General features: G+C 48.1%; 1 protein-coding gene across 11 annotated transcripts in view; it reads right to left on the minus strand.

Moving 5' to 3' along the window:
* Positions 1–20,746, minus strand: part of Disc1 (DISC1 scaffold protein) — a 247,190-nt gene that overhangs the window by 163,313 nt on the left and 63,131 nt on the right. For all 11 annotated transcript variants that reach the window (XR_012442231.1, XR_012442228.1, XR_012442230.1 and 8 more), the window contains one exon: positions 4,419–4,566. Coding sequence is in view for 6 of the 11 variants with exons in the window: in XM_074056876.1 (XP_073912977.1) it covers positions 4,419–4,566 (148 nt within the window). In the remaining 5 variants the exon portion in view is untranslated. The remainder of the gene's footprint in view (positions 1–4,418; positions 4,567–20,746) is intronic.

Consider the following 20,746-nt stretch of genomic DNA (forward strand, 5'->3'; position numbering starts at 1 on the left):
GAGAGAAATGGTCCCAGACATCTGTGCCATCTGCCCAGGACATCACTAAAAATGGGAAGAGTGGTCAGGACCAGTGGCTCACACCTGTAATCCCAGTTATGCGGGAGGCAGAGGTAGGAGGATCACTGTTCAAAGCCAACCCTGACAAAAAGTGTGACACCTTACCTGAAAAAAGTGACCTAAAGCAAAAAGAGCTGGGGGGGTGTGACTAAAGTGGTACCACACCTGCCTAGCAAGCATGAGGCCCTGAGTTCAAACCCTGGTAACATTTAAAAAAAGGAATGGGAAAGGTGGATTCAACAGACCAGATATTACCACAACAGTTTTGCATCTGTGCCCCGCACAGATGTGACAGCCAGCTCACCTAAGAATCGGTTCCTTCCTGAGCTATGGGAACCAGAGCAAGAGAGAAAGTGTGGGGACCAACAGCCACTATCAGAGGGACACAGTGATCCCTGGAGATGGCAACACCAGGGGTGACTCAAACTGCTGAGAACTAAACATGCTTTTTTAGAGGTTGAAATAAACAGTAATTTTGATAACAAATAGCAATAAAACTAAAAACTTAGTAGCTGGCTGTAGCTCAGGGTTTACATTTCCTTAAATCTTACTCTACGTTTTCTCCACCTGGGTCCCCCAAAGCCCTCTGGAGTGGTAGAAGGGTTTCGGCTCTGCATGGTCTCCCAAGATGACCTGCAGTTTGAATGCGTGGACACACATGGCTCATGATGGACAATGCCTGATTTCATCAGATTCTCAAAGATGCCCATGATCCTAGAAAGGTGATGAAAACTGGCCGTGTGAACACAATTATCTTATTTCTACAGGAAAATTCAGTGCACTGGGCAATGTCCTTCCCCTGGACTGAGTCGGCCAGTGGGAAGTTTGTGTCCAGGGCCCCCTGGTGGCCAATGTGAGGACTGCAGGTGCCACAGGTCCAGATGACCCAGATGAGGGACAGAGGTCACAGGCCACAGGGGCAGCTGGTACACAGGACAGGAATCTTTAATTATTAGCAACTATGTAACCATGTTAATGTGCATTATAAAAATGTAATAAAGAAGTTGACTGATTCCAAGTCATTATTTTTCAGCTATGGCAATAATAAGACAGGTGAGTTTGACAAAAGAAAGGCCAGGAATAATATGTAAATAACTGAAGAGCAGAAAACAAGGCCTAATTCAAGCCCCTCATGTTCTGATGAGGGGAGCAAAGTGTGCAGAGGTTAGGGTCCCACAGCAGCCACACTCAGCTGGTTAGAGGAGCAGACAGAGCAAAATCCCTGCCTCACCTCCTCTCTCTCTCTCCCCCTCACTCCCTCTTTCCCTCTCCCTTTCTTCTCTTCTCTGTCCCTCCCTCCCTCCATCTCTCTCTGTGTTCACATATGCACTGTGAAACTATACACAAAGGTGTACACATGTGCAACCCATCCTTCAATTCACTGATAAAGGCAAAGAAGGAGGGAGCCAGGCAGTGACCCAGATTGAAGATGTGAATACAGGAAGGAAACCTTGGCACAGAGGTGAGGACACAAGAAGATAGGAGGCAGACGACAGATGCGAACAGAGTTAGAGGCTGAAGGAGTCGGGGGTGAGGAAAGGGAGGAGCTGAGAGGCCTCACCAGGGAAACTGCAGAGGAGGTCATGGACACGGGCATCCAGGAGGAGAGGATACGTTCAGTTTCACAAGATCATAAAGGCAGTAAAGGCAAAGATAAAAGGATGGTGCCTTTTCATGATAAACGGATGAACTCAGTGAGGGTAAGGGAGAAGCCCAGAGGAAGTGGAGGTGCAGGCCAGTGCTCTGTGGAGAGTGAGGGCTCCCCAGGAGAAGGTGAGTAATCCCCGGGTGGACGCATGCAGAATGGCACCTATAGCTTCTGTGACACCCAGAAGTACACAGGCTAGAGAGAAGGAGGGGATGTCACCATGAGGACACAGGAAGAGGAGCAGGACCTGACGGCAAGGAGAGTGACCCATAAGCAGACAGCAGGACGTGAGCAGAGTCTGAACAGTCTGGCAGGCACAGTTCTGGACCCTGTGGTGACATCTGGCAGAATAAGACTAAAGGTGTCTCTCAAATTTAACCAATAGGAAACCATCGCTTACCTTGGCAGAGATTTGGGGAGCAAGAGAGGTGGAAAGCCGACCCCAGGGACTCAAAGTGAAAGGGACATGAGAGCCCCATGAGAAGGAAAGTAACAGCTAGCTATGCAGGGCAATGTTGACATTGGCTTTACAAACATTTGATAAAGTCCTGCACTCTTGTGGGGACATACTAGGTTGAACCCTATGAAACTGTGATAGGTCACAGTGCTCAAAGAGGAGCCAAGTCCTGGGATGTAACCCAGCACAATCGAAAAGTTGGGACACAACCTTTATTTTGGGTAATTGTGTTCTACAGGGAACACAGACAAGACCATCACAAAAGCACCACGCTCTGTCCAAGGTGTACATCGGGCTTGGGGACAATGACAGTAGCCTTGGGGACACAGCACAGAGCCTAAGTGTACACCTGGGGTACGAGCCAGGCAGTCCCTATATCTGTCTCATACTTTTCTGCCAGGACCTGCCCAGGCCCTATGCTCTCTTGGACCTGATCCCTCATCCTTAAATCCAGGTACTGATAAGATGAGGTAGACTGAGACCTCTGTGTGCTTGTGGTCATAAGTACATAAAATAACAACACCCCCAGAATCATGACGATTAAATCAGTTACTTCCTGCCACCCATCAGTGAGTGAATGAGCAAGCCAAATATGGTCCAATCATACAATGGAATACTATGCAGCCTTAAGAAAGAAGAGAATCCTGACACAGACTTCAACATGGATGACCCTTGAGGTAGACAAACCCTACACGATTCCACTTCTGTGAGGTACCTAGAGTAGTACAATCTATAGGTAGAAAGTAGAGTGGTGGTTACTTGGGGCCGGACAGGGGAACGGGGAGTTGGTGTTTCACAGAAAAGAGTTTCCGTTCTGCACAGTGCAGAAGTTCTGGAGATGTATGGGGTTGGCAGCTCACAGTTCACACCCAATATGGCTACACTCAGGGTGCATTTGAAGATGATTTAGAAAAACTTTATGTTGTGTGTATTTGCTCACAATGAAAATGAAAAACTTCAACGAGTTACTTAGAAAGCAGTAACTGTTATGCAAGTATTTGTTGAACAGATAGAGACCTAACAAACTGACGGGAATGGAGAACAAGAAATAGCCCTAAAGATAAAAGAAAGAATGAAGCAGCAAGTCAAGTTGGGAGGGACCTCCCGTGAGACAGGTTGGGGAGTGAGGTCACACCTCATGTCCGATGAGGACAGAACAGAAGTGGGGAGGCAAGGTGGGGTCCGTGCTCTTCGAGGACCAAATGAGAGATCGGTCCTCAGGCACCTATTTATAGGAAAGTCCTGTGACTGTCAGGCCACGTGGAAGTTGAAAAAGTTGTGCAAATGCTGTGGCCGTGTTTATGCGTAGGTAGAAGCTGACCTGAACTGTGATGAGGCTCCTGTCCCTTCCCATGCCTCCCCAGGGAGAGAAGGGACACCCAGGCAGTTGTCTCAGCCTTTTTAGATGGCCAGTGCAGACCAACCCCAGACAGCCAGCCTGAGCTCATCCAGGCGGAGCCTGGACAGCAGCAGGCTGAAAAGTTCTCTGGACCATTCTGTTGTGCAGCCAGGAGTGAGGGCCACCAGGTAGAAATGGCCATGACTCTCTGAAAACAGTGGACCCCCATGGCCACAGGTTCTTCATCTGTGGAGTCAACCAACTGTGGACCAAAAGCATTAAAAAAGCTGCATGTGTACTGCATGTCACAGATGTTTTCTCCCTGCCGCCATTCCCTAAATAACGTAGTGTGACCACTACTTACACGGCATTACAATGCACTGGGTATCAGAAGTGACCTAGAGTGACTGACAGCACACACGAGGCTGGGCGTGGGTTTATGCAAACATCACACCACTTGATATAAGGTCTCATGGGATTTGGGGTGCGAGGAGCAGCCCTGCAGACACCAAGCAATGGTGGCAGTGCCACAGTACAACAAGCAGCACATTTGCTCAGGAGATGGAGAGTCAGGAGGGGACAGGTTTCCCTTCCCAGTCAGCAAGGACTCCTGAGGGCATCGCAGGCTGAGCACCATCTCAGGAGGCCAAGCTGCACTGGACAAGAAGAAGCTGCCAACCTTCACGGAAGTGGGAAGCCCAACACCAAGGCTGTACTTGCTGGGGCCTCTCCCATCAGTCAGCACAAAGGGCTTCTTTCTCAGGAAGCAGGACCCACAGGCCCCCTCCCTCCAAAAGGACCCCTCCCAGGACAAAGCCTCTGAGAGTCTCTACAGCAAGCCCTTCCAAGTTCTTGGTTTTGTGGAAGCAGAGAAGAGACAGGAGGGGATCGAGGTGGCGTCCACCAGTACTCACAGCTGGGTGGCTTGGTGCAAGGCAGCCCTGGCCTGAGTTGCCAGGTGGCCCAGGAAGCTGTGGACGGCTGGCTGTTGTGAAGGAAGTGCCAAGGCCAGGCTGTCACTCTCCTGCTCCAGGTCTTCCAATCTCTGTTTCAACGTCTCAGCTGGAAACCCAAGTGATAAGAGGGAAAAAGGGCCGTGAAACTCAAAATAGATACCTGTGCCTCCACTCCAGCCCTCGCCCACCTCCACTGAGTGACCCCACACAGAGGGCTGTTTGTCACCTCACGGTGACACAGCCTTCCCACCTCGTTCCCCCACCTCCGGGGCCATGGTTAACACGCTTACTTGACAGTCGTCACTGTGAACCACATACAGAGGGGTACTTAATGTTAATTACTTTCAAACCCATGGAGAGCATTTGGGATAAAACCGACTAATTCTGATTGGGTTCTATATATAAATTTAAAAAAAAACAGTGCCCAAGAGTTAATTTTAAGAATGTTTCCTCAAAAAAAAACATTGCACATCAGATTGGAGCCAACCATGGCCCCTAAACCAGAATCATTCACATCCCTCACGCCACCAATGGCCGTGGGTCCACCTATGCTGCAAAGTTGGGGTCCTGTGATGGTTCTAATGACCTCAGGTGTCCTGGGACGAGGTATAAGTATGGAATTACTGTAAGACAATTGTAAAACAAGCTGTTCTATTGGAATCCCTCCAAGGAGCACTTACCTTCATGATCAAATACCTACAGGATCAGAAACTCTCCAGTAGTCCCACGTTTGGAGAGATGCAAGAATTAGTCCTTCCTGGCTGTCCCTGACAGGCAGCATCAGCACCCTGAACCTCTCCCCCGGGGGTCTGGGGAGGGCTTTAGGGTGGCCCAAGATCCTACGAGCCCCTGCTGCCCGCTCTGGTGTGCAGCACTCATACCCTTTCCTATGACGTGACAATAGCCCTCTCCAGAGGCTCTGCTCGAGATCACAAAAGCTGCTGTCCCTGCTGTCTGGGCCATTTCCAAGGAGGCCATTCCTATGGGATTTGATTCTAAATCAAATCCCTTTTTCTACGAGCTGTTGCTCTGAACAAAGCCAGGTCAATGTGAACCATGGTAGGCCTCTCTACACAACCCTTCTCTCACACCAGCCCTCTCCCATGGCACACACCTGGATGAAGGAAAAGCCAGTGAACAGGTGTGTGGCAGCAAGCCTCTGCCTCTGGGGCTGTCACCTGAGAGATCTTCCCATAAACTCACCAAGTGCCCTGGAACCAGTAACCAGAGACGAAGAGAATTTACCTAGGATCCATCCTGGTAATGTGTCACCTGTCCAGGACCGAGTCCCAAGCAACTACCAGGGCTCTGCCTGTCCCACCTCCTCCAGAAGTTCCTGCTGGAGCTAATTAGACATGGCCTTTCAATACACAGTGTAAACTGGGTGTCGGTGACTCATGGCTGGAATTCTAGCTACTTTGGAGGCTGAGATTGGGAGGATCATGGATTGAGGCCGTGGGTGGGGAGTGAGTTAGCAAGACCCCATCTCAACTTATTACTGGGCACTCTGGTGTGCGCCTATCATCCCAAGAGACTCGGGAGCCTGAGATCAGGAGGATCATGGTTCCAAGCCAACCCAGCCAAAAAGCAAACCCTATGTCTAAAATAATCAGAACAAAAGGGCTGGAGATGTGGCTCAAGTGGTAGAGCACCTGCCTAGGAAGCACAAAGCTCTGAGTTCAAATCCCAGAACTACCAAAAAAAAAAAAAAGCAGTAAATTACACAGTACACATGCCCTTTCAATATAAGTGTTAATCAGACCCCTACAGTGACAGTGGGCCCGGCCGGGCAGAGTCTTCCCGGACAACACTGAAATGGTTTATTTCTTAACACCTTATTTGCTGCTCTGTAAAATCAAAACTTTGGTGAAAAGCAAAAAAGTCCAAAAAATAAGGCCTAATATCATTCTAATGTAGCAGTAAAGATGTGCCGAGGTCTCGTACACGGGGGTGGAGAAAGCTGAGTCTGTGCATCAACTGAGCCTGACCTTAAGTTATTTCACCTTCCTAAGCTCGTTTCCTGATCTGTGACCTGGGGTTAATAAAAGTGCCTATACCGTAAGTTCTGAGAATTCACTGAGCTAACACACAAAGCATTTAGCATCACACAGAGGACCATTAGGTACTGCTGTGGAAGGTTCCAGATACATCCGAGAATCAAAACAACAAAAACGACGGCACAGTAAACGAGGGGAAAAACGGCAACCGTATGGTGGAGAGAGATCTGGAAGCCATGGGCTGCCCAGGTGATGAAAGTGCACATCTGTGGAGAAAAAAACAGGTCCACCCTGAGTGACACCCAACGCCAGGGGCCCAGAACACACAGCACCTTTTCCAGAAGGTTCTTGTCATGAGGAAGCTTCAGACAGAGCCAGGCTGCAGTCATCAGACAGACCACCATGCGAGGTCTTCCCTCCTCAAAGGTTCAGGGGACATAGAAGTCCCAGGGGACAGACAAGTAATGAAAAACAGCACCAGGTGAGAGGAGCCCTCATGCCAGGAGGAATGAGCATCACAGGAGACCACCATGGGGTCGGTGTTGACCTGGAGGCTGCGGGTCAATGGCCTGGGGGAGTGTCCTTGTATGGGGACATACACCCAGTCCTGCAGGACGACGGTATCATAGCTGCAGTTTGTCATCAAATGACCAGGTAAGGGGTCGTGATGAAGGCATGTGTCCAGTCAGGGTCTGGGCATGAGGGAGAAGTCGAGGTCTGTACTATATCTGACTTAAGTGCGAGTGCAGAAGTACATCAAAATAACTCACCTTTAGACCACAGATAGACAACCCAGCACTACAGACGCCATGTTTGTGGCTCACACACTAAGTCCCCTCAGCTGCACGGATCCAGCTGTGGCTTTTAGAAGCCCTCCTCTCCTAGTCCCAGTGGCAGAGGAAACAGAACTTTCTCTCCTTGGCTCCTCTCTCAAACCCCCACAGTCTTCCTGTAGACATCTTAAACGTGATTTCAGTTTGTGACTCAAGGTTAAGGCCAGCATCCTGGACAGTGAGCTGCACACAGCAGGTACCAAATGCTGACTGACCATCTGACTAACAGGGACAGAGGCTCTGCCTATAATCCTAGCTACTTGGGAGGCAGAGATCAGGAGGCTTAAGGTTCAAGGCCAGCCCAGACAAGAAGTTCAAAAGACGCGTTTCATGCAATAGAAAGTTGTATGTGTAGGACACACCTGTCATCGCAGCTCCTCAGCGGGAATAAACACGAGACCCTTATCAAAAACAACCAAAGCAAAAGGGACTGGGGGTGTGGCTCCAGTGGTAGAGCGCTTGCCTAGCAAGTGCAAGGTCCTGAGTTCAAACCCCAGTACTGCAAAAAGAAAGGAAAAAAGGGAGGGAGGGAGGAGGTGGGAGAGAGAGAAGAAAAGAAAGAGAGAGAAAGAAAGAGAAAGGAAGGGAGGGAGAGAGGGAGGGAGGGAGGAAGGAAGGAAAAGAAATACTGGTTGCACTTTGTAAACAGCTGAATAGTAAAATAAACAAATGAATTCAAAATTAACCAAGGAAGATGTAGCAAACAACGACCAAAATCATGCACTGGAGAACAAAGTATTTTTTCACGCTGCTGCAATGTCCTCATCAATGTTTAATACAGGGTCACCTGCTATTCCTCAGCACGCCAGTATTAAGTGCCTGCTACTTGAGCTACAAAATGGAAACACAGTGAAGCAAAAGTGCTTTCTCTACCTATGAATGAGCAAGCAAGCAAGCATTTTTGAAGCAGCAAGGCACCACACGTAAAGACACCCTGTGAGATAGATTTGATTCCTGCTGTCCGTCAGTCTGTGGGGTGGCAGAATCCATGGTGTAAACCATATTCTTAGAGACTGGAGGCCACCGACATCCTCGGGCCTCTCGGTCTGAGCGGTCATCAACAGTTTCATGCATCGTTTTTCTCTGGTTTTCACACAACAGCAAAACAACACAATTTATGGAGAAATCACCATATATATCATGCACAGCTGACCAGTTTGCAAAGAATTAGACTGTAATAAAACATATTTCTGATCATTCTGAGCAACACGGAGCCAGCCTGAGGTCAGAATACTGGAGTTTGTTGGGTCCATCATTGGAGCACTGTGGACTTCAAGCGTAATCATCATTTTGGTGTCTAGTAGCGTACATTGTTTCTGAGCTCACAACAACCTGCAGTGTAGAACTGCAAGTGTAGAAAGTGAAGTTCGGAACATTTCAGTGGTTTTCCCACCATCTCAAAGTGAGCGAGTAATAAAGGTGGGTTTGAACCTCCGTCTTTTCTAGTGCCAGCCCCAGGCCTTTCCAAATTCCCCACAGCCAGCCCTGAAGCACACCTGCTCCTGCTGGTCCCCATCACACAGGGGCCATGTCTGCCTGTTCATGGGTCTGGGTCCTGGACACGGTGGAGTCGTCAGGTGGGGCTGAGCCGTGTCCACCTCTGTCTCGCCAGCATCCAGCTCAGTGCCGGGCGCACAGCAGGCACTGAAGCAAGTAGGTGAGTGAGTGAGTGTCTGGGATGAGGCTTCTGCAGACAAGGAAAAACAGCTTCCATTTTATGAGGGTCACCATCATGCCCTATGCCAGTCACCACTGTCACAGTGACCCCGTGGGACCCCCACTTGGCGAATGAAAAACTGAGACTTATGGAAAACTGAAGAAATTCTTCTAAGTGAGTCACACAACTGTGTGGGTTCAGAAATAAGGCCAAGGTCTGCCTGGCTCCCACTCCATGTTCTCCACACTGTGCTCTTTCTAGGGGGCCAGTGGCGTATTTTTGACTACGCATGTCTTGAACCACTACACAAGTTTCAACTACTTCAGCGTCTCTCCCGCTTTCTCTGCCTCTTTCTCACACAAAGTACCGAGTGCTCCACACAAACAAACAGGAACCCCATAAAAGCTAAGACATCTCGGATCTGACCGCAGGGGAATTGGCTTCCCGTGCACCTGGGCACATCCTCACACCAGATCACGGTGTGCAGTGAGGCAAGGGACAGTTAGGAGAGCAGTGCAGAAATATTTCAATAATACAGGATAAAAACAGGTTGCAAAATTATATGTGTACATTACCCATACTTTAAGATTACGAGGATTAAAAAAAAAAAAAACCTAAGAGGAACCGACAGTTTGGCAATCAGTCAGCATGATTACAAGTGATTTTATCTCAACTTCTCTACCTACAAAATCAGCTGTGAAATCTTGAGCTGCTTATTATTTTAGAAAGTTATTAACTTATGCTAGGCTTTGATTTCTGCATAAGAGTAATTTGGTTTCCTCAAATTCTTAACACTAAGCTGCTTAGGGGAAGCCTGGCTTCTGAGGGTCCCGAACCCCTGCTGTGAACACCAAGGCAGATCCCTGGAAATGTCTTCTAAGCTTGCAAAGTGTGGACAAGGGCTGGGTAATCGTTCTGATGTGGTGCGAAGGGAAACGCAGTCCCCTGGGGATGGCACACAGCTTTGGAGAACAAGCTAACCATGGCGCTTGTCTCCTCGGCTCGCAGCCGGCTGCCTGGTTGAGACAAATTCACTGATCCGCTCTGACGCACTTCAGAAGAACACGGGGTATGAAGCATCGTTCTTCTCAGCAGGAATTTACAATAATTAAACTGTGAGTGACCAAAATAGCAAAGGTAAAGAAACATGCAGGTGCTCAGGTGTGTCACATGACTAGCAAGCTGTGTGTGCGTGTGTGTGTGTGTGTGTGTGTGTGTGTGTGAGAGAGAGAGAGAGAGAGAGAGAGAGAGAGAGAGAGAGAAAGAGAGAGACCGCACATAGGCATCTTGCAAGCAATGTTCACGGGCAGTTTACAACACACTAGGAAACACAAATTCCCTCAGATCCAGAGCCTCTAGAAGAGGCTTGACTTTTGGGGTGGAGAGTCACCCCGAGCCTCCTCTCCACACTTCAAGTGAAGGCAGTCTTGTTTCACCAAACACCAATCACCAGGGTGCTAGGGATGTAACTAACCAACAGCTCAATCTGGGCTACTTTTGATTAAATCCTTGGATTTTCACAGAATACAGAAAAGCTACTTCTAAAGTGTATTTTCTCAGATGCTGTGGAAATGGGGTCACCTGCCTATCATATCAGGATCACGACCAGAACCAGGGCCCAAGGAGTTTCCACTGGCAACTGTCCCAGGGAAGAGGGATAAGTTTGTCCATTTCTGCCTCAGTCCCATGGAGCCAGCCACCACCACCTGCACTCCTACCACCACCATCATCACCACCACCACCATCTCCAATACTACCACCATTATCACCACCATCACCTTCGTCATCACCATCACCTCTACTCCTATCATCACCACCATCACCACCTCCATCATCACCACCACCTCCATCATCACTAACACCTTCACTCCTATCACCACCTCCATCACCACCATCACCACCACCATCACCACCACCACCACCACCATCACCATCACCACCACCATCACTACCACCACCACCACCACCACCACCATCACCACCATCACCATCACCATCATCACCACCATCACCACCACCACCATCACCACCATCACCATCACCACCACCACCACCATCACCACCACCATCACCACCATCACCATCATCACCACCACCTCCATCACCACCATCACCACCACCATCACCACCACCACCACCACCATCACCACCATCACCACCACCACCACCACCACCATCACCACCATCACCACCACCATCACCACCACCACCACCATCATCACCACCACCACCATCACCATCACCATCATCACCACCACCATCACCATCATCACCACCATCACCATCACCACCACCACCACCATCACCATCATCACCACCACCACCATCACCATCATCACCACCACCACCATCACCATCATCACCACCACCATCACCACCACCATCACCATCACCATCACCACCCCACCACTTCCATAACTCCTATCACCTGCACCACTGCTCTTACCACAACTCACACCACCCCTAGTGATTTCTAGGAAGAGAAGCACCCAACTTTCTACCTGCTTGTTAATCGATATGAGTTTAAAGCATTACCAGAGAAAAGGGAATGTTTTTTAAATCACTTCCAAGTTGCTACAATGCTAAGAAGTCAAAATGAAGGGAAAAAGCCGAAACACCACCAGAAGCATGATCGAACAAGTCAGGAAGGACACAGAGCAAATGACTCCACACAAGAGAACACGGTATGCTTTGTCTGCTGCAGCTCCGAGCTGTCTAAATAGCAGATATGGGGTTGTGAGAATGCTGAGGGCATGCTACGTGAAAAGCCCCGAGCACACAGACACTTCCTGATGGCCAGTGAGCATCACCAGTCACCCCTGGCCGTGCCATTGAACTCACCATTAAGAGCATGTATCCATCTTCCTTACGGAGCCTCAAGAGGCTGCTGTGGTGTGAGCCCAGTCCACTCCTGGTGAGCCGCATGGCCTGTGTAATCAGAAGCTCCCTTAGACTCGGTCTCCCCCACAGTGAAACGGGACCTTCCGGTTGGCAGGTGCTGACAGCCCAGTGCAGGGTCAGGGCTGCAACCATAGCATGAGCTGTGGCCATGCCAAGAGGCAAGATGAGAGGCATGGGACTCATGGTCCTTGAGTGCTGGATTACAGGTGTTCACTTCTGTGCCCAAGTTGAGGACCTTTCTAAGTCAGCGTGCTAAAATTTGCCAAATTGAAAATGTGGCTAAGAAGTCAATTTATGAGAAAACTGGATGGACTAAATCTTTTAGTAGCATTCCCATTTTTGTCAAAGTGGAAACTTGTAAAATTCTTAGCTCTTTTAATGCCCAAAGCTTTTGTAAAATTCACAGTTCTTCATCCGCAAAGCTTCTATAAAATCCGTAACTTTTAGTGCATAAAACTTTTGTAAATTTTGTAAAATTCACAGCTCTTTCCATGCACAAAATTAGCATAAAAATATAGCAAGGTTTTAGGATCAATATTTTTTAAAAACTGGATTAAAGCAGAATGACCTCTTGAGGTCTCACACTTTTGCTAGTCCAGCCTCAGACCAAGATTATCCTAATTATTCCTCCCGTGTAGCTGGGATAATAGGCATGAGCCACCTGCCTGACCTATGGGTTGAGATGGAGTTTTGCTAACTTCTTGCCTGGGCCAGCCTTGAACCTTAATCTTCCTGATCTCCACCTCCCCAGTAACTGGAATTACAGGCAAGAACCACTGTGCCCAGAACCCAAAAGGCCTCTTTTTAATTCTCTCCTTCTTAGGCTCCTCTGCCTTCCTCCACGAATGTGACAGGTTTGGGGTCATTTAGTCATTGGATGTGCCTCTCAAGACACAGGAAATACCCCTTGCACCAAGGTTTCTTTTAGAAACCATACATATGAAAGATTCAAATGCCTATTCGTTATTTCTCTCTGTTGGTTTCGTTGCACGCAGTTTTCACTATCAAACTGGTCAGGACATACAATTAGCTCCTACGAATAGACCTTCCATGGGTAATTACCTCTGCTGGTGTTTGCATAAAAATACAGCTGCATGCATCTGCTTGTCTGTGCTCAAAACCACAGGCTCTCACCCTTTCAATGGTGTTCACTCAACCTATCATCTCTCAGGACTTAATGGTTTTTGTGGACCATCTCTGAGCATATTCATCTCTGACGGAATTCAGGGTGGGAGGGTGCACTGGGGAGCAGCCACCAGCATTGTTGATTTAAAGAGCCACATTTGTGTTTGTCCCTTTCTGGAAGGGTCACGTGGAACACACCAGAGTTATGCTCAGAGCCAGGCAGACTGTGACAACTTGGTCTCTGGCTAGTGACATAACAACACGAGTGGCTCATGTTCTTTGAGTGGCACAAAGGATCCAGGTATAGCAGCATGGTCCCAGAAACCTTAGAGGAGCCTATGCTCTTCCACTTAGGATGAAATCCAATCAAAAGAAATACCGCGTGCTAGAGTATTAGTTCCTCGGAACAAAGTGAAATTAAGCTGTTTTCTTTTAGCTTAAGCAAGGCAATGAAAATAAAATGGTGAGCTTGGATTCCAAGGTGATGTAATGGACAGAAATCACAGGACAGCAGCCAGTGACAAGGAGGACAAATAGACAGCCATTCCTTTACCTACACATCCAAACAGCAAGGAGGAGTCAAAGGATGCAGAGGACCCTGCAGAACTAGTGAGACACACCCCAACTCCTCAGAGGTCGTGCAGATCTCAGAAATAAAACTGTGTTCACAGGATCGTTTTCCTGAGCAAAAACGTGATGACGATAGCATGCAGACACGAGGGGCACACAGGTCCTTTCTAGAGCCAGCTGAATGCCTTCCCTAGGACAGCAAGTCACAGACCCAGCCAGCAGGCCCACCCGGGCTCACAAGTCACTCCAAGGACACCCAGATCTCAGTCCTGGTTCCCCGAGCCAACTCTGCAATCCTAAGGTCCTCTAATTGCTCTGACACTCAAGTTACTCATCTCACACATGAGAATAACATATTAGACCAACTCGCACCACCGGATCACTGTGAAACGGTGAGAAAACAATGTCCAGAAAAAGTTCAAAAAAATGCAAGCATGACAGTTGTTACAACAGTAAAAATGACGCATAGAGACTGCTTATCCAATGGTGAGGATTCAGCTCCACTCAGGGCAAACACAGGACTGCCATGCAGGGAGGAGATGAAGGCTGGTCTTGCTCAGGGCATATGTTCTTCATAATGTCAAATGTACAACCAGTCCTGTCCCTCCCGTCACACAGGTAGCACCGAAGTCACAAAGCCCTTTGAGGAGCACATGGCATGTGGGTGACTAGATCCCACTGTACACATTAGCAACAGTCTCAGCGACAGGAAATGGGAGACCATTACAAGCTCGCAATATGAAATCACAGGTGTCCATGAAGGAAAAAAAAATAGGTGTAAGACGAGACAAACCCACGTTACTGCATTTCCATTGATTGTCATTTTCACGTGTTCGTCTTATCTTGCAGGCACCTGCAGACAAATGGTAGCAGGCTTGGGTGTGCTGGTTGAAAATTATGTTATTAACTACAGCCATAAGTGCATCATTATTTTGCTTGATTCTATCACACACAGACACCCTCCCTTAATCAATAGTCCCACTGCCCCACACCAGCCTCCTGCAGGAAGGGTGAAATCTCACTGCTGACCCTGTGTTACCAGAGGCGACGAAAGAGTATCTTGCAGTATTTTCAGAAAGACGATTCGAGTCAATCTCCCTCTCCTGAGTTTCTCACGCCTCCTCCTGAGTTAGGACAAAGCAACAGAGCTGCATGGCGTGAGCCACAGTCCGCAGCCACCTGTGGAACTTCTGTTCTCCTGGAGCTGTTGGAGTGACACCCTTGACAGTAGGAATCTTCCCACCATGTCGGTTGCTATGGAGGACACTGTCCTAGGGTGTGGAGATACTCCTTTCCTGGTATCCCTGAGAAGGGACAACCGTCACTCCAGCACTTACCTGGGCACTGAGATGGACAGAGATGAGGGCAGCAAGGAACAAGACAGAGTAGCAAAGCTCCATTCTCCCCTCCCTTCTGTTGGAGGTCAGGGACCTGCTGTCACTTCCACTTTACAAGGGTTTCCACCTTACAGGCAGTCCCAGGTCAGAGGTGCTGCAGCCCACCCCTGCCTGTGCCTGTTTCATTCTGCAGCGTGCTGGCTGGCTGAGGGCAGGGCCAGCTGAAGGACCACAGCTGTATTTTTCAAAATGCCAGTTAGGACCATTAGCAAAAGGTTACATCCATTCAAATGATGGAGACCAACACCACTTTTATTTATTTTTATTGTTTATTATTCATATGTGCATACAACACTTGGGTCATTTCTCCCCCCTGCCCCACCCCCTCCCTTACCACCCACTCCGCCCCCTCCCTCTCCCCCCCACCCCCTCAATACCCAGCAGAAACTATTTTGCCCTTATCTCTAATTTTGTTGTAGAGAGAGTATAAGCAATAACAGGAAGGAACAAGGGTTTTTGCTGGTTGAGATAAGGATAGCTATACAGGGCATTGACTCACATTGATTTCCTGTGCGTGGGTGTTACCTTCTAGGTTAATTCTTTTTGGTCTAACCTTTTCTCTAGTTCCTGTGCCCCTTTTCCTATTGGCCTCAGTTGCTTTTAAGGTATCTGCTTTAGTTTCTCTGCGTTAAGGGCAACAAATGCTAGCTAGTTTTTTAGGTGTCTTACCTATCCTCACCCCTCCCTTGTGTGCTCTCGCTTTTATCATGTCCTCATAGTCCAATCCCCTTGTTGTGTTTGCCCTTGATCTAATGTCCACATATGAGGGAGAACATACGATTTTTGGTCTTTTGGGCCAGGCTAACCTCACTCAGAATGATGTTCTCCAGTTCCATCCATTTACCAGCGAATGATAACATTTCGTTTTTCTTCATGGGTGCATAAAATTCCATTGTGTATAGATACCACATTTTCTTAATCCATTCGTCAGTGCTGGGGCATCTTGGCTGTTTCCATAACTTGGCTATTGTGAATAGTGCCGCAATAAACATGGGTGTGCAGGTGCCTCTGGAGTAACCTGTGTCACAGTCTTTTGGGTATATCCCCAAGAGTGGTATTTCTGGATCAAATGGTAGATCAATGTTTAGCTTTTTAAGTAGCCTCCAAATTTTTTTCCAGAGTGGCTGTACTAGTTTACATTCCCACCAGCAGTGTAAGAGGGTTCCTTTTTCCCGCATCCTCGCCAACACCTGTGGTGTTGCTGATGATGGCTATTCTAACAGGGGTGAGGTGGAATCTTAGTGTGGTTTTAATTTGCATTTCCTTTATTGTTAAGAGATGGTGAGCATTTTTTCATGTGTTTTTTGGCCATTTGAATTTCTTCTTTTGAGAAAGTTCTGTTTAGTTCACTTGCCCATTTCTTTATTGGTTCATTAGTTTTGGGAGAATTTAGTTTTTTAAGTTCCCTATATATTCTGGTTATCAGTCCTTTGTCTGATGTATAGTTGGCAAATATTTTCTCCCACTCTGTGGGTGTTCTCTTCAGTTTAGAGACTATTTCTTTTGATGAACAGAAGCTTTTTAGCTTTATGAGGTCCCATTTATCTATGCTATCTCTTAGTTGCTGTGCTGCTGGGGTTTCGTTGAGAAAGTTGTTACCTATACCTACTAACTCCAGAGTATTTCCTACTCTTTCTTGTATCAACTTTAGAGTTTGGGGTCTGATATTAAGATCCTTGATCCATTTTGAGTTAATATTGGTATAGGGTGATAAACATTGATCTAGTTTCAGTTTTTTGCAGACTGCTAACCAGTTTTCCCAGCAGTTTTTGTTGAAGGGCTGCTATTTCTCCATCGTATATTTTTAGCACCTTTGTCAAAGACAAGTTGGTTATAGTTGTGTGGCTTCATATCTGGGTCCTCTATTCTGTTCCACTGGTCTTCATGTCTGTTTTTGTGCCAGTACCATGCTGTTTTTATTGTTATTGCTTTGTAATATAGTTTGAAGTCAGGTATCGTGATACGTCACTGAAATTCTTCAGTGTTATCTTACATTGGCTGAAATTCTTTTAGCATTACCCTACATAGGAATGGTGCAAGGGAGAATGTGCAGAACAGAACGTAGACAGCAGAGCACCCCCGTACCTACAGGTCAGTCAGTGGACTGCGGGAGGCCTCCAGTGCTAATCCACAGAAACCTTTTTGGGATGAGCTCTTACAGGACAGCGAGCTCTGCATGTCACCATCCCCACTGCCAAGCTTGCTGCCCAAGCGCATATGACATAGTGAGCGTTTCCTTACACCAGGCCCATAAGGAAAACACCTATTATTTGATGTAGACAGACTCCGATTTCAAAGGTGCTTGTGTGTTCCTGACCCCATAAATGTGCTCTGTTAACCCCAGTGAGATGTACTTATTTGGAGCAAGAAGCCAGGTGGCACCAAGAATATTACAGATTTCCAACTTTTCACAGCATATTTTTGAATATTTCCTTCTGATTTTTTCTGTCTCAAAAACTCTTAGCCAGGTGGTTCACGCCTGTAATGCCAGCTACTCCAGAGGTGGGGATTGAGAGAGTTGAGGTTCAAGACCAGCCCAGGCAAAAAGTCAGTAATACCCCATTTCAACAAACGAGCTGGGCGTGGGCGCCTCCAGCTATGGGGGAGGCATAGGTGTAGCATGGTGTGAGATTGGCCCAGGACAAAATCTGGAGACCCTACCTGAAAAAATAAAGCAAAAAATGGCTGGTGGTGTGGCTCAAGTGGTACAGCGTCCACCCAGCAAGACTGAGACCCTGAGTTCAAGCCCCAGTACTGCCAAAATAATTAAAACTTTTTTAATTTACAGTGTAGACAAAGTTAAAAAGCAGAAAACCTTACCGTAACTCCTGAACCAAAGGCCACCCTGACTCAGGTGCTAACGTGGTCCCTCCAGCAGCTGTCCTCACCGCTTCTCTCCTGGGTCGCAGTGGGCACAGCAGGCAGGTGGGGCAGGCACCATGGACGCCACTTGGTTTCTCCCATCCCACAGACCTGGCTCTGGAAGGAGCAGGGCCCTATGACAGGCCTGCCTCCGTGTTTAGTTCTTGTAATTACGGAACTAACACTTTTCCTCTATCCCAAATAAAAACGTAACCCTCCCAAGGCTCCCCGAAGGGAATGACTGTGGCTGTCCACGCAGTGAGCGTCAGAACGAGGGCACTCTGGGGGAAGTGGCTCTTGGAGAAGTTTCCTTCACCAAACCCTCAGCGCTAACAGGGACCCCTGATTTCCCACCCCAGTGCCCAGAACCCCATCCTGGAGACGGAGGACAGAGGGGCAGAGCTGCCCTCATGAGGAGAGCCTTTCCCAGTGGTGGAAAAACAAGGTAAGGGAGCAAGTTTAGAAAAGGCCAAAGAGAGAGAGAGTTTAGAGAAAGGCCACAGCAGAGCTGTGGGGAGGAGAGAGAACAGCCTGAGATGGCAGATGGCCAGCAAGGGTGGAAAGTCCGGCAGATGTGGATAGGCGAGGCAGAAGGACCAATGCCTTGGCAACAAAAATTCATTGTGAGCAAATCTCACTTAAAAATGACTCCACGGGGGCCGGAGACATGGCTCAAATGGAAGAGCACCCGCCTAGCAAGCATGAGGCCCTGAGTTCAAACCCTAGTGCTGCCAAAAAAACCCCAACTCAACCAGGGAACTAATTACATTGAGTGTGGGGCAGCAAGTTAGGGAGCTGTAGTATCCAGCGACCACAGGGTGTGGAAGTCCCTTGTGTCCAACACCAGGGGTGTAGAAATCCCGTGTTCCATGCCTCACGGGGCGGCCTCCATTCTGTCCTCTCCAACACCAAAGTCCTGCCAGGGGCAGCTGACAGCTGACACACAGAATAAAATCTCATGAAAAAATCGTCCCTCCCACCAGGTCACTGTCATCAGATGCTGAAGTTTACTCCACCCCATGTGTGGCAATGACGGAAGTAACTGTCCACGAAATGGCAGTCCCCCCACGACTTCTCGATGCTCTCACAGGGCACTGAACTAGACACTCTCAGGTGTTTGCAAACAAACCTGAACAGCAAAATACAAAGATGGGAGGTTACAAGGCCTACTGGTGTAGACGCAAAATATCTAAGAGCTTTACTGGTGAGCAGGATGGGAGTTGATAATGCTCACCTGGAGTAATATTTAACCCCAATATTTACCTTGTACCATCCCATTTAGTTAGACAGCCCTGTTGTCGCACTGACCGATGGGAAAACGGAGTCAGGAAAACCACGTGCCTTGCCCAAGCGTGTACGGCTAACACGTGGCCGAGCCTGGCTCCTTTGTCAGGTTTTCACCGAGAATTACCTCTGCTAATAGGCACGTCAGGGACAGGGATCACCGTCTGTAGATGACATGTGATTTGTAGTCATTTCGGGAGAAGAGACTTTGACCAGCCCTGTGCTAGGTGCTGGCATAAAGGTAAAATCAGACAGATAAAGAGTTGTTAATTTAATTTTGTTTGGTATTTTTTTATTTGCTAATTTGAACTCAGGGCCTTATGCTTACTAAGCAGGTGCTCTACCATTTGAACCACACTCCCAGACCTTTTTTGCTTTAGTTATTTTTCAGGTAGGTTCTCACATTTTCGCCCAGGGCTGGCCTCAGACTTCAACCCTCCTATCTACACCTCCTGTGTAGCTGAGATCACAGGCATATGTCACCATGCCCAGCCTGTTGATTGAGATGGGGGCCTCACTAACTTTTTGACTGGGCTGGCCTTGAACGAAGATCCTCCCAATCTCTACCTCCCAAGCAGCCAGGATTAGTCATAAACCACCAAGCCTGACCCAAGAGTTGTTAATTAAAAAAAAAACCCTATCTTCTAGATTTATTGAATTTACATTTATTAGATTATTTTGTCTTTAGAAAATAAAAAGTAAATAAAATTAGAAAAATACTCTTTCTTCACCCAGGAAGCTCAGCTAGGGAATAGCCAAAAGCTGTACTAAAGCTGTGGTAATATGATGGGGACACACAAGTACACAGAGTGCCCCCTGAAAGGGCACAAGGACCCCACAAGACCTAAGATGAGAAAGGGTGACAGGTGCACCAGGGGTGCAGAATAGTGGGGGTGGGGCACAGCACCCTCAGGAGCAACCAGGAGTGGGAGGGGGCAAGAGAAGAAGTGAGGAAACAGAGCAATGTCGTGGGGGCCCAGCTCAACACCTGTCCTGGAGATGACACTGACCATGGTGAGAGGTGATGTGGACTCCGTGATCCCACGTACACTGTAGGAGAAAGACTGGGGCCACGTGAGAGAGAATGGGAGAGGACAGCAACACAGAGCCGGGGACCCATAAGAGGCCAGTGACAAGTCCAGGTGAAGGCTGAGTGTGGGAGGTCAGAGCTGCAGAGGACAACAGGACAAACGCAGGCCATGGATCCTGGTTGGACATTCTAAACCCACCCATCCCCGGCCTTGCAAAGCAAAGTGTCAGCACCCATTTAATTAATGGTTAATTTTCCTATTAACCAAGAGACTGAGCACCAGAACACCAATGTGCAATGGCTCCAATGGCACAGAACTGTCTGACGAGTGTCCACACAGAACAGTAGACCTAAATGGAACTTCAATTGTGGGGTTGGAGGTATCTCATGCCTGGAAGATCATGAGATCTCTTCTTCTCTGTTTCTTATTTATATCTCCAGAGTCCTGACTCTGAGCACATGCCCTGCCACCTTCACCTAGTTGGCCACCTTTCTTTTCGATAAGAACATTGAAACGACTGGTGCAGGACCTCACAGTAATGGCCACTGAGGCAGAGCGGGGGAAGGCTGGGCCCCACAGGCTGCTTCACCCCAAATCAAGGACCTGATCCTATCCTATGCTCTGCCTGA

The sequence above is a fragment of the Castor canadensis genome, chromosome 15 (assembly GCF_047511655.1).
Source record: "Castor canadensis chromosome 15, mCasCan1.hap1v2, whole genome shotgun sequence".
Taxonomy (NCBI): domain Eukaryota; kingdom Metazoa; phylum Chordata; class Mammalia; order Rodentia; family Castoridae; genus Castor; species Castor canadensis.